This window comes from Pan paniscus, chromosome 19, assembly GCF_029289425.2.
Source record: "Pan paniscus chromosome 19, NHGRI_mPanPan1-v2.0_pri, whole genome shotgun sequence".
NCBI classification, from domain to species: Eukaryota; Metazoa; Chordata; class Mammalia; order Primates; family Hominidae; genus Pan; species Pan paniscus.
The window spans coordinates 20,420,665-20,440,870 of NC_073268.2; the positions used below are offsets into that span (position 1 = coordinate 20,420,665).

At 41.1% G+C, this 20,206-nt stretch overlaps 1 protein-coding gene across 8 annotated transcripts in view; it reads left to right on the top strand.

The window, feature by feature from the left end:
- Positions 1-20,206, top strand: part of GPATCH8 (G-patch domain containing 8) — a 108,228-nt gene that overhangs the window by 13,931 nt on the left and 74,091 nt on the right. For 3 of the 8 annotated variants that reach the window (XM_003805879.5, XM_055101742.2, XM_003805880.6), the window contains exon 2: positions 14,820-14,894. In XM_003805879.5, coding sequence (XP_003805927.3) covers positions 14,820-14,894 — 75 coding nt within the window. Of the gene's footprint in view, positions 1-14,813; positions 14,895-15,965; positions 16,001-20,206 lie in introns of those variants that run through there. The other 5 variants (XM_055101743.2, XM_055101739.2, XM_055101745.2 and 2 more) reach the window with 4 other exon arrangements.

Sequence of the window (20,206 nt, forward strand, 5' to 3'; positions counted from 1 at the left end):
ACTACTATTATTATAGTTGTGCCCTTGGGGTTTGAAATCACATTTTTCCTCCTTCCTCTTTTTGTTTTTCTAGTATAACATTCAAAAGGGACAAAAGGCAGCTGGGGGCGGTGGCTCACGCCTGTAATCCCAGCCCTTTGGGAGGCGGAGACGGGCGGATCACCTGAGGTCGGGAGTTCAAGACCAGCCTGGCCAACATGGTGAAATCCCATCTCTACTAAAATACAAAAATTAGCTGGGCATGATGGCGGGTGCCTGTAATCCCAACTACTTGGGAGGCTAAGGTGGGAGAATTGCTTGAACCCAGGAGGGGTAGGTTGCAGTGAGCCAAGATGGCACCATTGCATTCTAGCCTGGGTGACAGAGACTCCATCTCAAAAAAAAAAAAAAAAAAAAGGGGGTGGGGACAAAAGGATTCAGAGTGAAAAGAAAACCACTTAGTTAACCTTCCCAAAGACAACCCCACTATTTCCAATTGCATGGTGGTTCTTTCACAGAATGCTTAGTATATTATCCATATACTAAGCATTATGCACTCTTAACTTTCCCAAAGGGTAGCATGCAAGCACATTTTCTAGCAGTTTGATTTTTTCCTCTTAATTGTATGTCCTGGAGATTATTCCATAACTGGAAGGTTTTTTGTTTTACTTTTTGTTTGTTTTTGCTTTTGTTTTTTTTTGAGATGGAGTCTCACTCTGTCCCTCAGACTGGAGTGCAATGGGGCAATCTTGGCTCACTGCAACCTCTGCCTCCCGGGTTCAAGCAGTTTGATTACAGGCACCCGCCATCATGCCCAGCTAATTTTTTTATTTTTGTAGAGATGGGGTTTCACCATGTTGGCCAGGCTGGTCATGAACTCCTGACCTCAGGTGATCCACCCGCCTCGGCCTCACGAAGTGCTGGGATTACAGGCATGAGCCACTGTGCCTGGCCTGTTTTTTGTTTTATTTTAAAGTAATTTTAGATTTGTAGAGTAGTTACAAAAATAGTACAGAGAATTTTGGTATACCACTCACTATATTCCCTACTACAGTATCCATACACTAACTATAATACAATTATCATGGGCCATGTGTGGTGGCTCACACCTGTAATCCCAGCACTTTGGGAGGCCGAGGCAGGCAGATCACCTGAGGTCAGGAGTTCGAGACCAGTCTGGCCAACATGGTGAAACCCCGTCTCTATTAAAAATACAAAAAGTTAGCTACGCTTGGTGGCACGCACCTGTCATCCCAGCTACTTGGGAGGCCGAGGCAGGAGAATTGCTTGAACCCAGGGGGCGAAGGTTGCAGTGAGCCGAGATCATGCCACTGCACGCCAGCCTGGGTGACAGAGCAAGACTCCATCTCAAAAAAATAAATAAAATAAAATAAATTGGTCTGGCGTGGTGGTGCACACCTGTAGTCCCAGCTACTCAGGAGGTAGACGATGCAGTGAGCTGAGATTGCGCCACAACACTCCAGCCTGGGCGACAGAGTGAGACTCTGTCTTAAAAAAAAAAAAAAAAGGGTCAGGCACGGTGGCTCATGCCTGTAATCCCAGCACTCTGGGAGGCCGAGGCAGGTGGATCACGAGGTCAGGAGATTGAGACCATCCTGGCTAACATGGTGAAACCCCTTCTCTACTGAAAATACAAAAAATTAGCCCGGATGTGGTGGCGCACTCCTGTAGTCCCAGCTACTTGGGAGGCTGAGGCAGGAGAATCGCTTGAACCCAGGAGGCGGAGGTTGCAGTGAGCTGAGATCGCGCCACTGCACTCCAGCCTGGGTGACAGAACGAGACTCCGTCTCAAAAAAAAAAAAAAAAGCTAATTGGTTTCTTTAACGTTAACACAAAAACATAAACACCATCAACTCCATATTTTGCTGTAAAAATAAAATATTAACAGCAATCACTAATCCCTGGTAGTGAAGCACAAAACATTTTCCACCTACCCCCAACATAAATGTAGTCTCATCACAATGAGTAAAAGTAAACAAAATACTAGGTGTCACTGGGGTTGATGATAACTTTTCAGATGGAAAACCAAAGGCACACCCATGAAAGAAATAATTGGTAAGTTAGACTTTATTAAAATTTAAAACTTCTGCTCTGTAAAAGACACCATCAAGAGAAAGAGAAGACAAGACAGTTTGGCAGTTTCTTACAAACCTAAACCTATTTTTTACCGTTCAATCTAGCAATCATACTCCTTAGTACTTAACCAAAGGAGCTGAAAAGTCTACACAAAAACCAAAAACATGGATGTTTATAGCATTCTTTATTTGTAATTGCCAAAACTTGGCAGCAGTCCAGATATCCTTCAGTAGGTGAATGGATAAGTAAACTGTGGTATACCAATGGAATATTATTCAGCCCTAAAAAGAAATGAGCTATCAAGCCAGGAAAAGACATGGAAGAACCTTGGATACTTATTCAAGAATATGTGAAAGAAGCCAATTGGAAAAGGCTACATAATGATTGCAAATATATGACATCCTGGAAAAGGCAAAACCGTAGAAACAGTAAAAAGATCAGTGATTGCCAGGAGTTTGAGGGGAAGAAAATAAAGGGATGAACAGGTGGACACTGTGGATTTTTTGAGCAGTGAAATTATTCTCTATGATACTATAATGGTAGATAAATGTCTGTATACATTTGTCAAAACTCATAGAACTACATCAAGAGTGAATCTTAATGTACTATGGACTTTGGCTGATAATGATATGTCAATGTTGGTTCATCTATTGTAGCAAATGTATTATAATAAATGTGCAGGATGCTGTGTCTATACTTTCAGCTCAACTTTGCGATAAACCTGAAACTGCTTGAAAAAATAAAATCTCTGTCTATCTGAAAGTAATCACAAAAGTTACTAATTACAATAAACTCATATTCAGTATTTCTAAAGCACTTCTTCCAAAGAGCATGTGTAATTTAAAACTTTACTAAAAAACTGAAAGGTAACATTGAAAACAATGATTACCTCTAAGAAATGAAACAGAGGAGAAAGGAGGGCTTTCTTTCATGTTTTACTTGTTACAGTGTGGCCTAAACTTTTAACAATACCCGTTTTACATTTGTATTATTTGTGTTTAGTAGTATATTTTAATAAAGGGGGCCACAATATACTAAAAAATTAAAGACATTGCTTGCACAACCTTTCCTCACCTGTGTCCAGGCTATCAGACTAGGTGACATATTTAGAGGTAAGATTAAAGTTATTACAAAAACTGTAAAAAAAAAATTTTTTTAAGGTCTACCTATGAGCTCAGTCTAATAAAATGTCTCAAGAAAAGCATTTTACAAAAAAATGCCCTTAATGGGCATAATTTTAACAATGCAAATCACCTTTAAAAGACTGTGTGCCTGTAATCCCAGCTATTCTGGAGGCTGAGGCAGCAGGACTGCTTGGGCCCAAGTTTGAAAACAGCCTGGGCAACACAGGCTGTTAAAGAAAAGAAAGAAAAGAAAAGAAATGGAAAAAATGGAGAAAGGGGAATGGGCAAGAGCAAGAATGTGAAAGAACCGAGTCTTTACCTTGGTTAACTTGAATAAAATAAAAACTGTCTTGTATGAACCAGCCTCTTTTCATTTTATTTACATAGGCAACATGGTGGAACCCCGTCTCTACCAAAAACAAAACAAAAACTACATTAAACAAACAAAAATTAGCCAGGTGTGCTAATACATGCCTGTAGTCCCAGTTACCTGGGGGGCTGAGGTAGGAGAATCAATTGAGCCCAGGAAGTAGAAGCTGCAGTGAGCTGTGATTGCACCACTGCCCCGTAGCTTGGGTGACAGGGAGACCTTTAGTTATTCTAAATCAACACATAATATTCACTAGTGTACTAGAAAATGTTCTTATATAGGGCATATAGATGAAGAAAGAGTACCTGGACTTAAAGAACATGCTTTATGGTAGAGGAGATAAGTAAACAGGGAGTCACAGTACAAGTACCATAACGAAGGTATAAACATAAAGCTAAAGGAGCACAGAGAAGGAGTGTCAGACAAGACTTCAAAGTAAAAGTGAGTTGGTCTTAGGGCTGGGGGCATGGGAAGAGTATGGGGACACTCTCATTGAGGGAATGGTAGCCTGGCCAGATTTGCTTTTAAAAACTTTATTAGAGGCTGGGCGGGATGGCTCACAGCAGCAATCCCAGCACTTTGGGAGGCCAAGGTGGGAGGATCATTTGAGCTCAGGAGACGGAGTCTGCAGTGAGTCGAGATTGTGCCACTGCATTCCAGCCTGAGTGACAGAGCGAGACCCTATCTCAAAAATAAACAGAAAATCAAACATTAGTAAAGGCCAGGCGCTGTGGCTCAAGCCTATAATCCTAGCACTTTTGGAGGCCGAAGCAGGGGGATCACCTGAGACCAGGGGTTTGAAACCATGCTGGGAACATGGCAAGACTCCAAGTCTACAAAAAAAAATTTTTTAATGAAAACATTAGCTGGGTGTGGTGGCTTGCACCTGTAGTCCCAGCCACTTGGGGGGCTGAAGTGGGAGAATCACTTGAGCCCAGGAGATGGCGGTTACGGTGAGCCAAGATTGTGTCACTGCACTCCAACATGGATGACAGAGTGAGACCTTGTCTCAGAAAATAAAAACAGGCTTGGCATGGTGGGCTCACACCTGTAATCCCAGCACTTGGGGAGGCTGAGGCGGGCGATCTCTTGAGCTCAGGAGTTCGAGACCATTCTGGGCTACATGATGGAACCCAGTCTCTAAAAAAAATACAAAAAAATGTAGCCAGGCGTGGTGGCATGTGCCTGTGGTCTCAGCACTTGGGGATCTGAGGTGGGAGGATCACTTGAGCCTGGGAGGTTGAGGCTTCAGTGAGCTGAGATTGAATCACAAACAAATACATAATAAAAGTTAGACAGAGGGTCCCACTATGCTGCAGGACACATCATAGCACTTATGATACATTGAAATATCAAATTAGGGCGAAATTTAACATGACAATTACAACATTAAGTTTTACTTTTTAAAAGTTTTTTGAAACTGTCACAGCCAAGAGAAGCCTAAAGTGACATGACAACAAAATGTAATGTGGTATCCTCTGTGGGATCCTAGAACAGAAAAAGACCATTAGAGGAAGTCTAAGATAATCTGAATATAGTATGGACTTTAGTTAATAATAATGTGTCAGAGTTGGCCTCCCAAAGCACTGGGATTACTACCTACCCACCTGGTGTGAACCACCCACCACACCTGGTTTGCCCTTGTTTTTTGTAGCCAACTTTTCAGCAGCAAAAGTGTGACTCTGGTGTCAAATATTGAGAAGCCAGGCAAGAAAATTAGGTGGTCTGTTACTTTAAGCTTTAAAAAGTTTCATATAACCTTAATGGATATTTTGATGTTATTTTGTGTTTACCTTTGAGCTTTTAAAATGAAAACTAAATGTATGTTTGAATCAACACCATTTAAAATAAATTTCTGGGCTGCGCATGGTGGCTCACACCTGTAATCCCAGCACTTTGGGAGGCTGAGGCAGGCAAATTGCTTGAGGCCAGGAGTTCGAGACTAGCCTGGCCAACATGGCGAAACCCTGTTTCTGCTAAAAAATAAATAAATAAATAAATTGGTCTGGCATGGTGGCTCACACCTGTAATCCTAGCACTTTGGAAGTCCGAGGCGGGCGGATCACGAAGTCAGGAGATCAAGACCATCCTGGCTAACACAGTGAAACCCTGTCTCTACTACAAATACAGAAATTAGCTGGGCGTGGTGGCATTTGCCTATAGTCCTAGCTACTCGGGACGCTGAAGCAGGAGAATCGCTTGAACCTGGGAGGTGGAGGTTGCAGTGAGCTGAGATCACGCCACTGTGCTCCAGCCTGGGCAACAGAGTGAGACTCTGTCTCAAAAAACAACAACAACAACAACAACAACAAAAACAACCAAACAAAAATTAGCCGAGCCTGGTAGTGCATGCCTGTAATACCAGTTTCTTGGGAGGCCAAGGCACAAGAATTGCTTGAACCCAGGGGGCAGAGGTTGCAGTGAGTTGAGATCGTGCCACAGCACTCCAGCCTGGGTGACACAGCAAGACTCTGTCTCAAAAAAATAAAAAATAAATTTCTGATTAAATATTTTGAATTTTATTTTAAAATGTAGTAAGTATGAAATTCAAGAGAAAAAAATGCAGTTAAAAATAGCCTACCTCGGCCGGGCGCAGTGGCTCATGCCTGTAATCCCAACACTTTGGGAAGCCGAGGTGGGCAGATCACAAGGTCAGGAGTTCAAGACCAGCCTGGCCAATATGGTGAAACCCCATCTCTACTAAAAATACAAAAATTAGCCAGGTGTGGTGGTGGGTGCCTGTAGTCCCAGCTACTCAGGAGGCTGAGGCAGGAGAATGTCTTGAACCCGGGAGGCGGAGGTTGCAGTGAGCCGAGATGGTGCCACTGCAGTCCAGCCTAGGTGACAGAGTGAGACTCCATCTCAAAAACACAAAAAAAAAGAAATGGGTGTCTAAGAGATATGAGAGGTAGGCTGTATATATATGTGTGTGTGTATGTATGTATGTATGTATTTATTTATTTATTTATTTATTTTTTTGAGACGGAGTCTCTTTCGCCCAGGCAGAGTGCAGTGGTGCTGTCTCGGCTCACTGCAAGCTCCGCCTCCTGGGTTCACACCATTCTCCTGCCTCAGCCTCCTGAGTAGCTGGGACTACAGGCACCAGCCACCGTGCCTGGCTAATTTTTTGTATTTTTAGTAGAGACGGGGTTGCACCGTGTTAGCTAGGATGGTCTCGATCTCCTGACCTCGTGATCCGCCCACCTCGGCCTCCCAAAGTGCTGGGATTACAGGCGTGAGCCACCGCGCCCGGCCTTAGACACCCATTTCTAAGAGTTAACTTCTACTACAAGCTTCTAATGTATTCTAGAGCTGCTCTGTACATGTTTTTTAGTTTAGTTTTGAAAATTAACATGCAGTAGTATTGACTTATTTGATATGGATTTCTATGAATTTATTTTTTGATAGAAATATATTTTTTAAATTTTACTTTAAGTTCTGGGATACATGTGCAAAACATGCAGGTTTGTTGCATAGGTATACATGTACCATGGTGGTTTGCTGCACCTACGAACCCGTCATCTAGGTTTGGTTTGGTTTTTTTTTTTTTTTTTTTTTTTTGAGATGGAGTCTGGCTCTGTCGCCCAGGCTGAAGTGCAGTGGTGTGATCTCGGCTCACTGCAACCTCCGCCTCCTGCATTCAAGCGATTCTCCTGCCTCAACCTTCTGAGTAGCTGAGATTACAGGCGCCCGCCACCACACCCGGCTAATTTTTTTGTGTTTTTAGTAGAGACGGGGTTTCACCATGTTGGCCAGGCTGGTCTTGAACTCCTGACCTCAAGATCCACCTGTCTTGGCCTCCCAAAGTGCTGGTATTACAGGCATGACCCACTGCGCCCAGCCTCATCTAGGTTTTAAGTCCCGTACGCATTAGGTATTTGTCGTAATGCTCTCCCTCCCCTTGCCCCCCACCCACTGACAGGCCCCAGTGTATAATGTTCCCCTCCCTGTGTCCATGTGTTCTCATTGTTCAGCTCCCACTTAAGAGTGAGAACATGGGGTTATTTATTTTTGAGACAAGAGTCTCACTCTGTCGCCCAGGCTGGAGTGCAGTGGCGACACCTTGGCTCACTGCAACCTCTGCCTTGTAGGTTCAAGCGATTCTCCTGCCTCAGCTTCCTGAGGACCTGGATATCAGGCGTGTACTACCACACCCGGCTAATTTTTCTATTTTTAGCAGAGATGGGGTTTCTCCATGTTGGCCAGTCAGGTCTCAAATTCCTGACCTCAAGTGATCTGCCTGCCTTGGTCTCCCAAAGTGCTGGGATTACAGGTGTAAGCCACCATGCCCAGCCCAGTTCTATGAATTTTAACACATTTATAGATTCTTATAACTGCCACTACAATCTGCCTATGGAACAGGATTTGAATTTAAGTATTCAAAAAATACATTTTTTAGAGGTGAAATACAGAAATATTTAGCCTGTTTTCACCATTTTTCAAAAAATTTAAGTACAATTAAGATACAGTGAAATTCGCCCATTTACATGTACAGTTCATCAGCACCATAAGACGGTGAAAAAAAAGTACAATTTGAGTATTGACAAAACGCATCATAGTGCAGCCACCACAACAACCAGTGTATAGCTTCTGACAATCACTGATCTTTTTTTCTTTAGCTTTGTTTTTTCCAGAATGTCCTATATATGGAAGCCTTTTGAGTATGGCTTCTTTTCACTTAGCATAATTAATTTGAGATTCATCTCTGTTACTACTTGTATGAATAATTTGTTTCTTTTTAGTGCCAAGTAATATCTCATTGTATGGGGTATACCATAGTTTTTAAAGTTCATTTCTCAATTGACATTTGGATAGTTTCTAGCGTACAAATAAAGTTGTTAAAAACATTCACAGACAGGTGTTTTAAGTTGAGTGTACTATTTTATGTTCCCATCAGTAATCTGTGAAAGTTGCTCGTCTGAAATTTTATCAGAGAAGGGCTCACGCCTGTAATCCCAGCACTTCGGGAGGCTAAGATGGGCAGATTGAGCCCAAGAGTTCGAGACCAGTCTGGGCAATATGGCAAAACCCCATCTCTACCAACAATACAAAAATTAGCTTGGTGTAGTGGTGTGCACCTCTAGTCCCAGCTACTCGGGAGCCTGAAATGGGAAGGATTGCTTAAGCCCCAAGGAGGGTTGAGGCTGGAGTGAGCCATGATGGTGCCACTGCATTCCAGCCTGGACAACTGAGAGAGACTGTCTCTCCAAACAAATAAAAAAGAAGTGGTATTAGGTTTTTTTTTGTTTTTTTTTTTTTGAGACTGGAGTCTCACTCTGTCACCCAGGTTGGAGTGCAGTGGCGTGATCTCGGCTTACTGCAACCTCTGCCGCCCGGGTTCAAGCGATTCTCCTGCCTCAGCCTCTTGCGTAGCTGGGATTACAGGCGCCTGTCATCGTACCCAGCTAATTTTTTTTTTTTTTTTTGCCCTTGTTGCCCAGGCTGGAGTGCAATGGCGCGATCTCAGCTCACTGCAACCTCCTCCTTCCGGGTTCAAGCGATTCTCCTGCCTCAGCCTCCCGAGTAGCTGGGATTATAAGCATGAGCCACCACGCCTGGCTAATTTTTTATTTTTATTTTAGTAGAGACGAGGTTTCTCCATGTTGGTCAGGCTGGTCTTGTACTCCCGACCTCAGGTGATCTGCCCTCCTTGGCCTCCCAAAGTGCTGGGATTATAGACGTGAACCACCGCGCCTGGCCAATTTTTGTATTTTTTAGTAGAGACGGAGTTTCACCATGTTGGCCAGGCTGGTCTTGAATTCCTGACCTCGTGATTCTCCTGCCTCGGCCTCCCAGATTGCTGGGATTACAGGCATGAGCCACCGCGCCCTGCCGCATTTTTTTTTAAATGCCATTTTAATAGGCATGTGGTGGTAATACATTGTGATTCTAGTTTGTATTTCCTTAATGGTTAATAATCTTGAATGTGTTTTCATGTGCTTACTTGCCACCTGTATATCATTGATGAAATGTTTAAATCTTATGCCCACTTTAAAAATTGGGTTTTTTCCCCTCTTTTGAGAATTCTGTGTATTTTCTGGATACAAGTTTTTAATCAGGTATGGATTTGTTCAGCATTCATTGGTTTCTGATTTTTTTTTGAAAAGGAATAAGATTTGTAAATATTTTCTCCCAGTCCAGCCTATCAATTTTTTTTTTTTTTTGAGACGGAGTCTTGCTCTGTCGCCCAAGCTGGAGTACAGTGGCGTGATCTCGGCTCACTGCAACCTCTGCCTCCTGGGTTCAAGCAGTTCTCCAGCCTCAGCCTCCTGGGTAGCTGGGATTATAGGCACGCACCACCATGCCTGGCTAATTTTTGTATTTTTAGTAGAGACAGGGTTTCACCATGTTGGTCAGGCTGGTCTCGAACTCCTGACCTTGTGATCTACCCGCCTCGACCTCCCAAAGTGCTGGGATTACAGGTGTGAGCCACCTTGCCCAGCCATCAATTTTTTATTCCATATATTGATTGTGCTTTGGGGTTGTCTCTACGAAAATATTTGCCTAGCCTGTGGTCACAAAGATTTTTCTCTTGTATTTTTTCTTCTAGAATATATCGTTTTCAGTTTTACATTTAGGTCTGCAGTGCATTTTGAGTTCTTTTTTTATTCAAAGTATGGATTGAAGCTCTTTTATTTTGCATATGGACACCTAGTTCTAGCACCGTTAATTGAAAACATTAAAATTTCTCTGTTGAACTGTCTATATTATTAATCCTGATTTGTATTGCATCTGACAGATCCAGAATGATTTGAAAAGTTAATTAGCTAACAGTATTTAGAAATTTGTTAAATGTCTTATTTGGAACCTGGCATTTGCTGACAGTAGTTTGTAATCTACAGAAGGGTTTTCTAAAATAACTTTAAGCCTAAGATTAAAAGAAGATTTTGCTAATGATTCATTATCTTTTTGGAAAAACTTGTGTGATTTTTCATGCAGCAAGGATGAGCTGAAATGGTTTTTCCTAGAAGGTGCCCATTTTCTTTTTTGTAGACTTACTTGGTAGTTCTCTAATAATCTGTGTTTGTGCTTTAAATGTCATCTTTGATAGTGATATATTTTGGTGCAATTCTCTTTTTGTTTAAAACCATCACATAGTTGTCCTTAGTTAAGTACTCTAGGCCAGGCTTGATGGCTTAGGCCTGTAATCCCAGAACTTTTAGAGGCAGAGGCAGGAGGATCACTTGAGCCCAGGAGTTTGAGACCATCTAAATCAAAATAAAAAACAGCCGGGCGTCATGGTGTATGCCTGTTGCCCTAGCTACTTGGGAGGCTGAGGTGGGAGGATTGCTTGAGCCCAGGAGTTAAGGTTACAGTAAGCTATGATGGTTCCACTGCACTCCAGCTTGGGTGACAGAGAGAGACTCTGTCTCTAAACAAACAAACTAAAGGTTTAATTACTTTAAAAAAGTAGTACATAGTTATTGTTAGGATGAGGTTTTTTTGTTTTGTTTTGTTTTTTGATTTTTTTTTTGTTTTTGAGACAGACTCTTGGTTTGCTACCCAGTCCTGAATGCGGTAGCTCAGTCAGCTCACAGCAGTCTTGAACCCCTGGGCTGAAGTGATCCTCCTGCGTCAGCCTCCCTAGTAGCTAGGACTATAGGACTAGGACTATAGGTGCACACCACCACGCCCATCTAGTTTTTTTTGTATAGACAAGGTCTTGCTCGCTATGTTGCCCAAGTTGATGTCCAACTTCCTGGCCTCCAGCAGTGCTCCCACTTCAGCCTCCCGAAGTGCTGGAATTACAGGCATGAGCCACTGTGCCTGGTTTATTCCTGTATCATTAAATTGTATAGACCTGTAGAGTGAAAGAATCGATATTCAGCTGTACATTGGTGTTCTGTACTATAATGAGGTTTGAGTTAATCTCAGTATTTGGATATTTATTATTTAGTAATTTAGAAGTACTTTGCAATTAACACCTTTAAAGTAACTTAAAATGTTGAGTGTTGCAGTAGAAATTAAAATGCCAAGAAGCAGGTGTTTGGAGGTAAATTGAAGACAGACTTTCAGGCTGCGCCTGGTGGCTCACATCTGTAATCTCAGCACTTTGGGAGGCTGAGGCGGGCAGATCACTTGAGGTCAGGAGTTCAAGATCAGCCTGGCCAACATGGTGTGAACCCCCCCCACCCCCCACCCCATCTCTACTAAAAATACAAAAATTAGCCAGGTGTGGTGGCGTGTGCCTGTAATCCCAGCTACTCCAGAGGCTGAGGCGGGAGAATCCCTTGAATCTGGGAGGCCTTGTTTGCAATGAGCTGAGATGGCATCACTGCGCTCTAGCCTGGGCGACAGACCAAGACTCCATCTCAAACAAAACAAAACAAAAAGACTTTCAGGATTAATAGCTGTTTTTAATTTTTAAAAATCATTTGTTGATGACTGCTTTTTTTCATTCCTGAAATACCCATTTTTAAGTCCTTTTTTTTTTTTGTCTTTGGAAAACATACTCCTCCTGTCCCTTGCTATTCCATTTTTCTTCTTTTTTTTCCCTTTCTTTATTTGGATAGACTTTGCCATACAATTTTATTTTTATTATTTTTATTGTGGTAAAATATGTGTAACATAAAATTTAACCCTTTAACTATTTTAAAGTATATAGTCCAAGCCAAGTGTAGTGGTGTGGCGCCTGTAGTTCCAACTGGTCAAGAGGCTGAGGCTGGGCTCCTTGAGCCCAGGAGTTTGAAGGCAGCCTGGGCAACATAGTGAGACCCCCTTCTCTTAAAAAAAAGTATACAGTTCAGTAGCATTAAGTACATGAACAATATTGTACGACTACCACCACCACCATCTTGTTCTAGAACTTGTTCATCACTGCCACACAATTTTAGCACCTAATTGTTCCCTAGTGTTTGGTTGCCATGTTATTAGGTGTAAGAGATAAACAAGACTCAGTTCTTGTCCTCAAGGACTTCACAGTCTAGTGAGAGAAACGTAATACTTACTATACAATTTGGCAAATTACATGTTAGAGCTCCCCATCATTAGATTTTATTATTGAATTAGAATTTTAATTTTACCTTGAAAAGGCAAAGTAACTTTTATTAGGTTAACATTCAAGTTATCATATCTTTCCACACACTGAATTCGTTTAGGCTAGACCAAAAGACTGAAGTCTTTAGTCTTTTGATTTAGGTCATTGTGGGACTCACAAATCCTGATGCCCTATATTTTAAGACAAGAAGGGAACCAGAAAATTGATATTTTGATTTAAAAGCAAATTATGAGCTATTCCTTCCTGATGAAGCAAGGAGATCTGTGAAAACTATGATTAGAGATAACTTCTTAGTTGTCTGCAGCTATCATTTGTTGAAACTGTTTTTACTTATTTTAGTTGCAGTGACAACTTGCTTGATTATGATCAAATACATCATTATAAAGCATGTTTATCTCCTTTGCGGATCATCTTGAGGAATAGTTGCTTTGGAAACTGTCAAGAGCTTATTTTTAATTTCTTGAAAAGCCGGGAGGTATCAGTTGATTTAAAGTTTAATGTCTTAGCAGATTTAGTTTAAAATAATGTTACCAGATTGAGCAGTATTTATTTAAAAATAGGTTTTATTTTCATTACTATGACTTGTTTTCTTCATTATTAAAGATTTAATGCAATATTGCATATAAAAAAGTAAAACAGGCTGGGTGCGGTGGCTCACGCCTGTAATCCCAGCACTTTGGGAGGCTGAGGTGGGCGGATTGCCTGAGCTCAGGAGTTTGAGACTACCCTGGGCAACATGGTGAAACCCTGACTCTACTAAAATACAAAAAATTAGCCAGGCATGGTGGCACACACCTGTAGTCCCAGCTACTTGGGAGGCTGAGGCACGAATATCACTTGAGCCTGGGAGGCAGAGGTTGCGGTGAGCTGAGATTGTGACACTGCACTCCAGCTTGGGCTACAGAGTGAGACTTTGTCTCAAAAAAAAAAAAAGGTAAAACAGCATGGCTCTTTGTTTGTAAGACTCTGTAGTCTTCCTAATGTAGTCAGTCTAAAAGAGTTGGTGTCCCAAATGGTTGATAGTGTTTTAGTTTACAATTTCAACACTTGTTAGGAGACTAAAAGTTCAGATTACTAGGCCTAGATTCCTAGTAAGTTGTGTTTTGTTTTGTTTGAAATAGGATCTCGTTCTGTCCCCCAGGCTTGGAGTGCAGTGGCTTGATCACAGCTCACTGCAGCTTCAACCTCCTTGGCCTAAGTGATCCTCCCATCACAGCCCCCTAAGTAGCTGGGACTACAGGCTCACACCACAATGTGTGGCTAATTAAAAAAAATTTTTTTTGTAGAAACAGGGTCTCACTGTATTGCCCAGGCTGGTCTTAAACTCTTGTCCTCAAGTGATCTTCCCGCCTCAGCCTCCCAAAGTGCTGGGATTACAGGTGTGAGCCACTGTGCCCAGCTCTAATACATTTTTATAAAGTGTTTGTTTGTTTGTTTGTTTGTTTGTTTGTTTGTTTTTGAGATGGAGTCTCGCTCTGTCTCCCAGGCTGAAATGCAGTGGTGCGATCTCGGCTCACTGCAAGCTCCGCCTCCCGGGTTCACGCCATTCTCCTGCCTCAGCCTCCCGAGTAGCTGGGACTATAGGCACCTGCCACCATGCCCAGCTAATTTTTTGTATTTTTAGTAGAGATGGGGTTTCACCGTGTCAGGATGGTCTCAATCTCCTGGCCTCGTGATCCACCTGCCTCGGCCTCCCAAAGTGCTAGGATTACAGGCGTGAGCCACCGCGCCCGGCCTTTTATAAAGTTTTTTCTTTTTTTTTTTTTTCTTTTTTGAGATGGAGTCTCGTTCTGTTGCCCAGGCTGGAGTGTGGTGGCCCAGTCTCAACTCACTGCAACCCCCACCTCCCGGGTTCAAGCAGTTCTCCTGCCTTAGCCTCCTGAGTAGCTGGGACTACAGGTGCACACCACCACAGCCAGCTAATTTTTTGTAATTTTAGAGGAGACGGAGTTTCATTATTTTGGCCAGGCTGGTCTCGAATTCCTGACCTCAGGTGATCCACCTGCCTCAGCCTCCTGAAGTGCTGGGATTACAGGCGTGAGCCACCACGCCTGACCCATTTTTATAAATTTTTAAAAAGTTGGAATTTGTGGTGTGGTTTTGATTGTGTACTGAAAATGAACTATTGCAGTGTCCTTTTAGGTTAAAAAAAAAAAAAGAAAAGTTAAAAATAACCCTTAGTTTGGTTAAGCTGTTAATAAATTTGACACTTAACTGCTTTTGAAAAATAACTGTAATCATCTTTTTTCAGGGTAATCACTTTGATCAGTATGAGGAAGGACACTTGGAAATTGAACAAGCATCACTTGACAAGCCTATAGAATCGGTAAGATAATCAGTGCTTAATTTCGGGTCTTAGCTAGTTAGTTAGGTAGTGTTCGTGTGACACTTGATGTGAGTGAAGTTAAACTTATTAATAACCAATAGTACAGTTTAGAGTTGTTTTCTTGCATGCCATACAGTAATCAATTAAAGCTTGGGATGTAATCTAATATTTAATATGTTGGGAAATCAGTCCAAAAAAATCTAGAAACACATTAGAATTTCGATGGAAAAATATCTTTTTGGCCCATACCGATACTTTGTTGAAGGTAGCAAGTTAAAGTTTAGCATTTTGTGAAATTGAATAAAGGAGTAAAATGTATTTTGATCCTTTATAGCTTCACCTTTCTTGGGCAATATAATTATGTATGAAGTGTTCCTACATAAGTAGAATATGTATGGAAATTTTTTTTTTTAATGTTATATTAAAAACATTTAAGGAGTAATATGTTTTATTTACCAGACTGTTGTGAAACATGGCAAGTTTGGTCTCTGTAGCTTAAGAAATGTGGTTTTTGTCAAAAGCTGATTATTTCTATCTTTTCACACTGCTTAGTTTTGGACACTGATGATATCAAGCAATAGAACAAGGAGGTTTATTTACCTGGCTCTTAGTTTTAAAAAAACTTCTTAATTTTTGAACATTATTTTCATTTTGAAAAACCCGTTATTTTTAAATAACACAGTCTATTGTTAAAATGTCTAAACTTGTCATTATTGTCAGCAGTTACTATTTGTGCTTAAGTGTACATATTTAATAAGGATTTCAGTGAGTTATTGGTAAAACTTGAGTGGGGAAAAAAAGTCAAAAAGGGAATCTTAATCTTTATAACCATCATGACAAGCCCCCCGCTTCCCCTTAAGAAACACTAGCTTCTTCCTCAGGAAAATAAGAAGGCAATTTAGAGAATACGGATATTTTAACTTTAGCTTTTATTTTCAAAACTGCAACATAGTAAAGGATCAACATATATTTATGTTCCTAATTAGGTTGGTGTTGTGTGTGTTTGTATGTGTGTTTAGATGTTTACAGAAATTTACACAACTTGGGGTGTTCGACATTTTTCTTCCACAGCAGTTGGCCCATATTAGCTAAGCAGCCATGATCTGGTTTGTATTGCACGGTCTGCCTTTTTTTAATTTCTTCTCTAGGGTTTCTTTCTCCCCACCTCCCTTTCTTATTTCTGTCTTTCTGGTCCAGTGAACACTGCATATAGTACCTTCTGTCTTAATGTGCTGGCATGATGCTAGACTTAGGCATGGCAGTAATTGATGACGCATGTGATAATGCTGCAGAGGGAGAATTCTCATCTGATATTTCACTGAAAGCCTAGTCTTGTGTTTTGACATAAGGATAAAATGCCAAGCCCACTTTACTAAGTTAAAAATCACTGATTTTAGGCCGGGCACAGTGGCTCAACGCCTGTAATCCCAGCACTTTGGGAGGCCGAGGTGGGTGGATCACAAGGTCAGGAGATCGAGACCATCCTGGCTAACACGGTGAAACCCCATCTCTACAAAAAATGTAAAAAATTAGCCGGGCATGGTGGCAGGCGCCTGTAGTCCCAGCTACTCGGGAGGCTGAGGCGGGAGAATGGCGTGAACCCGGGAGGCAGAGCTTGCAGTGAGCCAAGATCGTGCCTCTGCACTCCAGCCTGGGCAACAGAGCGAGACTCTGTCTCAAAAAAAAAAAAAAATCACTGGTTTGTGCCTTGTTCTGAATTATTTTGGGGATTATGACAAGGCAGAATTTTGTAATGAAATCTGTAGGCTAGACAGTATCTTGTATTTGCAAACTAATTTAATTTTTCCATTTCAATTTACAAAACTGGAGGGTCTGGCCGGGTGCGGTGGCTCAAGCCTGTAATCCCAGCACTTTGGGAGGCCGAGACAGGTGGATCACGAGGTCAGGAGTTCGAGACCAGCCTGGCCAAGATGGTGAAACCCTGTCTCTACTAAAAATACAAAAATTAGCCGGGCGCAGTGGTAGGCACCTGTAGTCCCAGCTACTCGGGAGGCTGATGCAGGAGAATGGCTTGAACCTGGGAGGCAGAGATTGCAGTGAGCCGAGATTGTGCCACTGCACTCTAGCCTGGGTGACAGAGCGAGACTCCATCTCAAAAACAAACAAATAAAAAAAAAAAAACAAAAAAAAACAGGAGGGTCTAAGTTTAAGACAGAGCTGTCAGAATCAGCTCCCCAGTACCATATTCTACAAGGTGCATGGTTGGTTAATAGTCTTACACAAGCTATAATTCTGTGGATACTCAACAGTAGCAGTAAATTTAGATGAAATTTGCAACCTAGTATTCATTATTACGATACTTAACAAATATTTTTTAAACCACTAAATTAAATGATATTTAACATATTTTAAGCCTAGAGGGCTACACTGAAATATTTTTGGAAATTTCATTCCTATGGCACATGAGGCTAATGCTATTTTACCTCTCATAATGTCCAGGACTTTTTCTGCCACATATAGGGAGAACAGTATCAGAAGGCAGTCTAATTGAGTAATCATTGTTGAATAATCTCATTCAGTGGGAGTAGAATTGATAATATGCCTTATTTATTAAGTAGTGCTACCTTCTTCACTTAAAATAGCAAATAGTATATAGTACTCAGGCTGGATATTTAATTTTTATAAATAAATGAATGTTCAGAAATGTATATTAGTAATTACACTTCTAATGAAAATTTACTTCTGAAAGATAAATATATGCATTATTTGTGATGAGATAGTTTAGGTTGTAGGAGAGAACTTCATGGCCTACATTGTATTAGGTAGAAGTAGGGCACAGGATCTGGGAGAATAAACAAAGATGCAAGAAAAAAAAAATAAGTATTGACACACAAGATAAGAGGGATCTTATTTCTGTTGCCTGATCATTTGTGAGTAAAATTTTAAGTGTTTTTCTTTTTTTTCAACTTTTTTTTTTTTTTTACTTTTTTTGGTCACAGAAAATTTTAAGTTTTAAGAGAAACTCCTACAGTGATTGGCATCAAAGTAGGTAGTGTTCCCTCCCTCCCACCAAACAAAAGAAGTCCCTTATCACCTAAGGAATGCCCACTAAATAATAAGTAAATATTTAATTACATGGCTGGCTGGCTATATTAAGCTGTTTTGTTTTTAGGGGAAAATGGTGTTACTTCTAACACAGAAAGAGTGCTGAATTAAAATCTTTCTCTGCAGCAATATCTATTGAGAGGTGCTGACTGTTTTGCTACAGCATGCAACTCAAAAGTGGCTGAAAATATGCAGCTTTGGGAGTCTACAGATCATTGCAGGAGCTAAAGGTCTAGTCATTTTTTTTTAACCAAAGGTAATCTGCAGCAGCTGGTAACCGTGGAAGTCTCTGCACAGGTTTGTGCCAAGAATATGCCTGTGTGAAGGGTTATTGTGAGTATAGGATTAAGGTCTTTTTATTTTGTAGTAGGCTAAATTTGATGCAAACCAGCAAGATGGGAAATGAGACATGAAGATGCAATAATGTATTATGCTTTTAGTGAACTTCCGAAGCCTAGATTTGTTAGTGAGATATTGGTATTTCAATTTTATTAGGTAAATGTTGAAAATATATCAAAATCCAGCATTTGTAAAGCATTTAATAATATTTTTTGAAGTTTAATTTTCCCTTATTTGCTTCAACCAACCAGATATCTTTCAATGAGATTTTTCCTCAAGAATGAAATATCTTTTTAAGAAAATTATATAAGAATTGCTAAACAACTTGATTATCTCTATTAAAAACAAGTTGAAAAGTGTGAACATTTTATCCCTATTACGAGAAGCTTTGAATTTGAATTTTAAAAATTGTTATTGCTTTATGAGATATTTAGGTCTCAAATGTTATAACCTCCACTTACTTAAAGACAAAATATTTACAAAACAAAGCTTGATCTAAAGCCATAGCTCCGTCTAGGATTCAATCACAGAAGAATTAATTGGTGTTATTTAGGATACATGGTCCTTTATGACCTTTATCATAGTTAGAAGATGAGGAATTGGGCGCAGGGGCTCACGCCTGTAATCCCAGCACTTTGGGATGCTGAGGCGGGCAGATGACGAGGTCAGGAGTTCGAGAACAGCCTGACCAACATGGTGAAACCCTGTCTCTACTAAAAATACAAAAAGTAGCCAGACGTGGTGGCACATGCCTGTAATCCCAGCTACTCAGGAGGCTGAGGCAGGAGGATCGCTTGAACCTGGGAGGCAGAGGTTGCAGTGAGTCGAGATCACGCCACTGCACTCCAGCCTGGGTGACAGAGCGAGACTCCGTCTCAGAAAAAAAAAAAAAAAACGCTGGATGCAGTGGCTCACACCTATAATCCCAGCACTTTGGGAGGCCGAGGTGGGTGGATCACAGGGTCAGGAGATAGACCATTCTGGCTAACACGGTGAAACCCCATGTCTACTAAAAATACAAAACTTAGCCGGGTGTGGTGGCACACGCCTGTAGTCCCAGCTACTCAGGAGGCTGAGGCAGGAGAATCGCTTGAACCCAAGATCGTGCCACTGCACTCCAGCCTGGGTGACAGAGCGAGACTCGATCTCCAAAAACAACAACAAAAAAAAGATGAGGGATCAGATGGGAGAATGACTTTAAGCTATATAGAAGGCAGAATGCATGCATCATAGACTTAAAACATGTTGTTACTGTTGTGGTTGGAAGTGCAACTACCCATCAGCCGCTAGTCGGTCCTTGCTCTACCTGACTGATTAAAATTCTTTCTTTATGGTTGTCAGGATGACCTAATAGGTTTAAAAATTAGTGTAAGCTTCAAACTCCAGTTGCTGATGTTTAGTTTGCGCATCTTAAGGATTTGGAAGTATATGTATAATTGGGTTTTGTGATGTTGCATATCTGTCTAGATCTGTGGACTCCACTAGTTCCAAACTGTAACTCTTTATAAGACTGCTGATTTGACATTTAGCAGTGACCATATGTGGACTGCACTAGAAATAATGTGCTTCTTGGAGCTGAATGGTGTAGCATTACTATATGGCTTTTCTCTCTAGTCTTCATTGTGTCATCTGTAGTGAGCTATAGAGTTTTTTTGTTTCGGGAATTTTTACAACTTGTTTGCATGGGTTCACCTAGTAGCATTGGTTCTTGCTTATAGTCTTTAATACACAATCAGCAAAGCTTACAATCCACTCAAGAGACTATTTTGTCACTGTTGAAAATGGGCTAAATGATGTAAATTGAATGTGGCTGTCAACTAAAACAAAATTCAGTATAGAATTAGTATTCATCCAGTCATGGACATACCTGTAGCATGGTTTTCTCTTGAGACATAATAGGCCGTTTC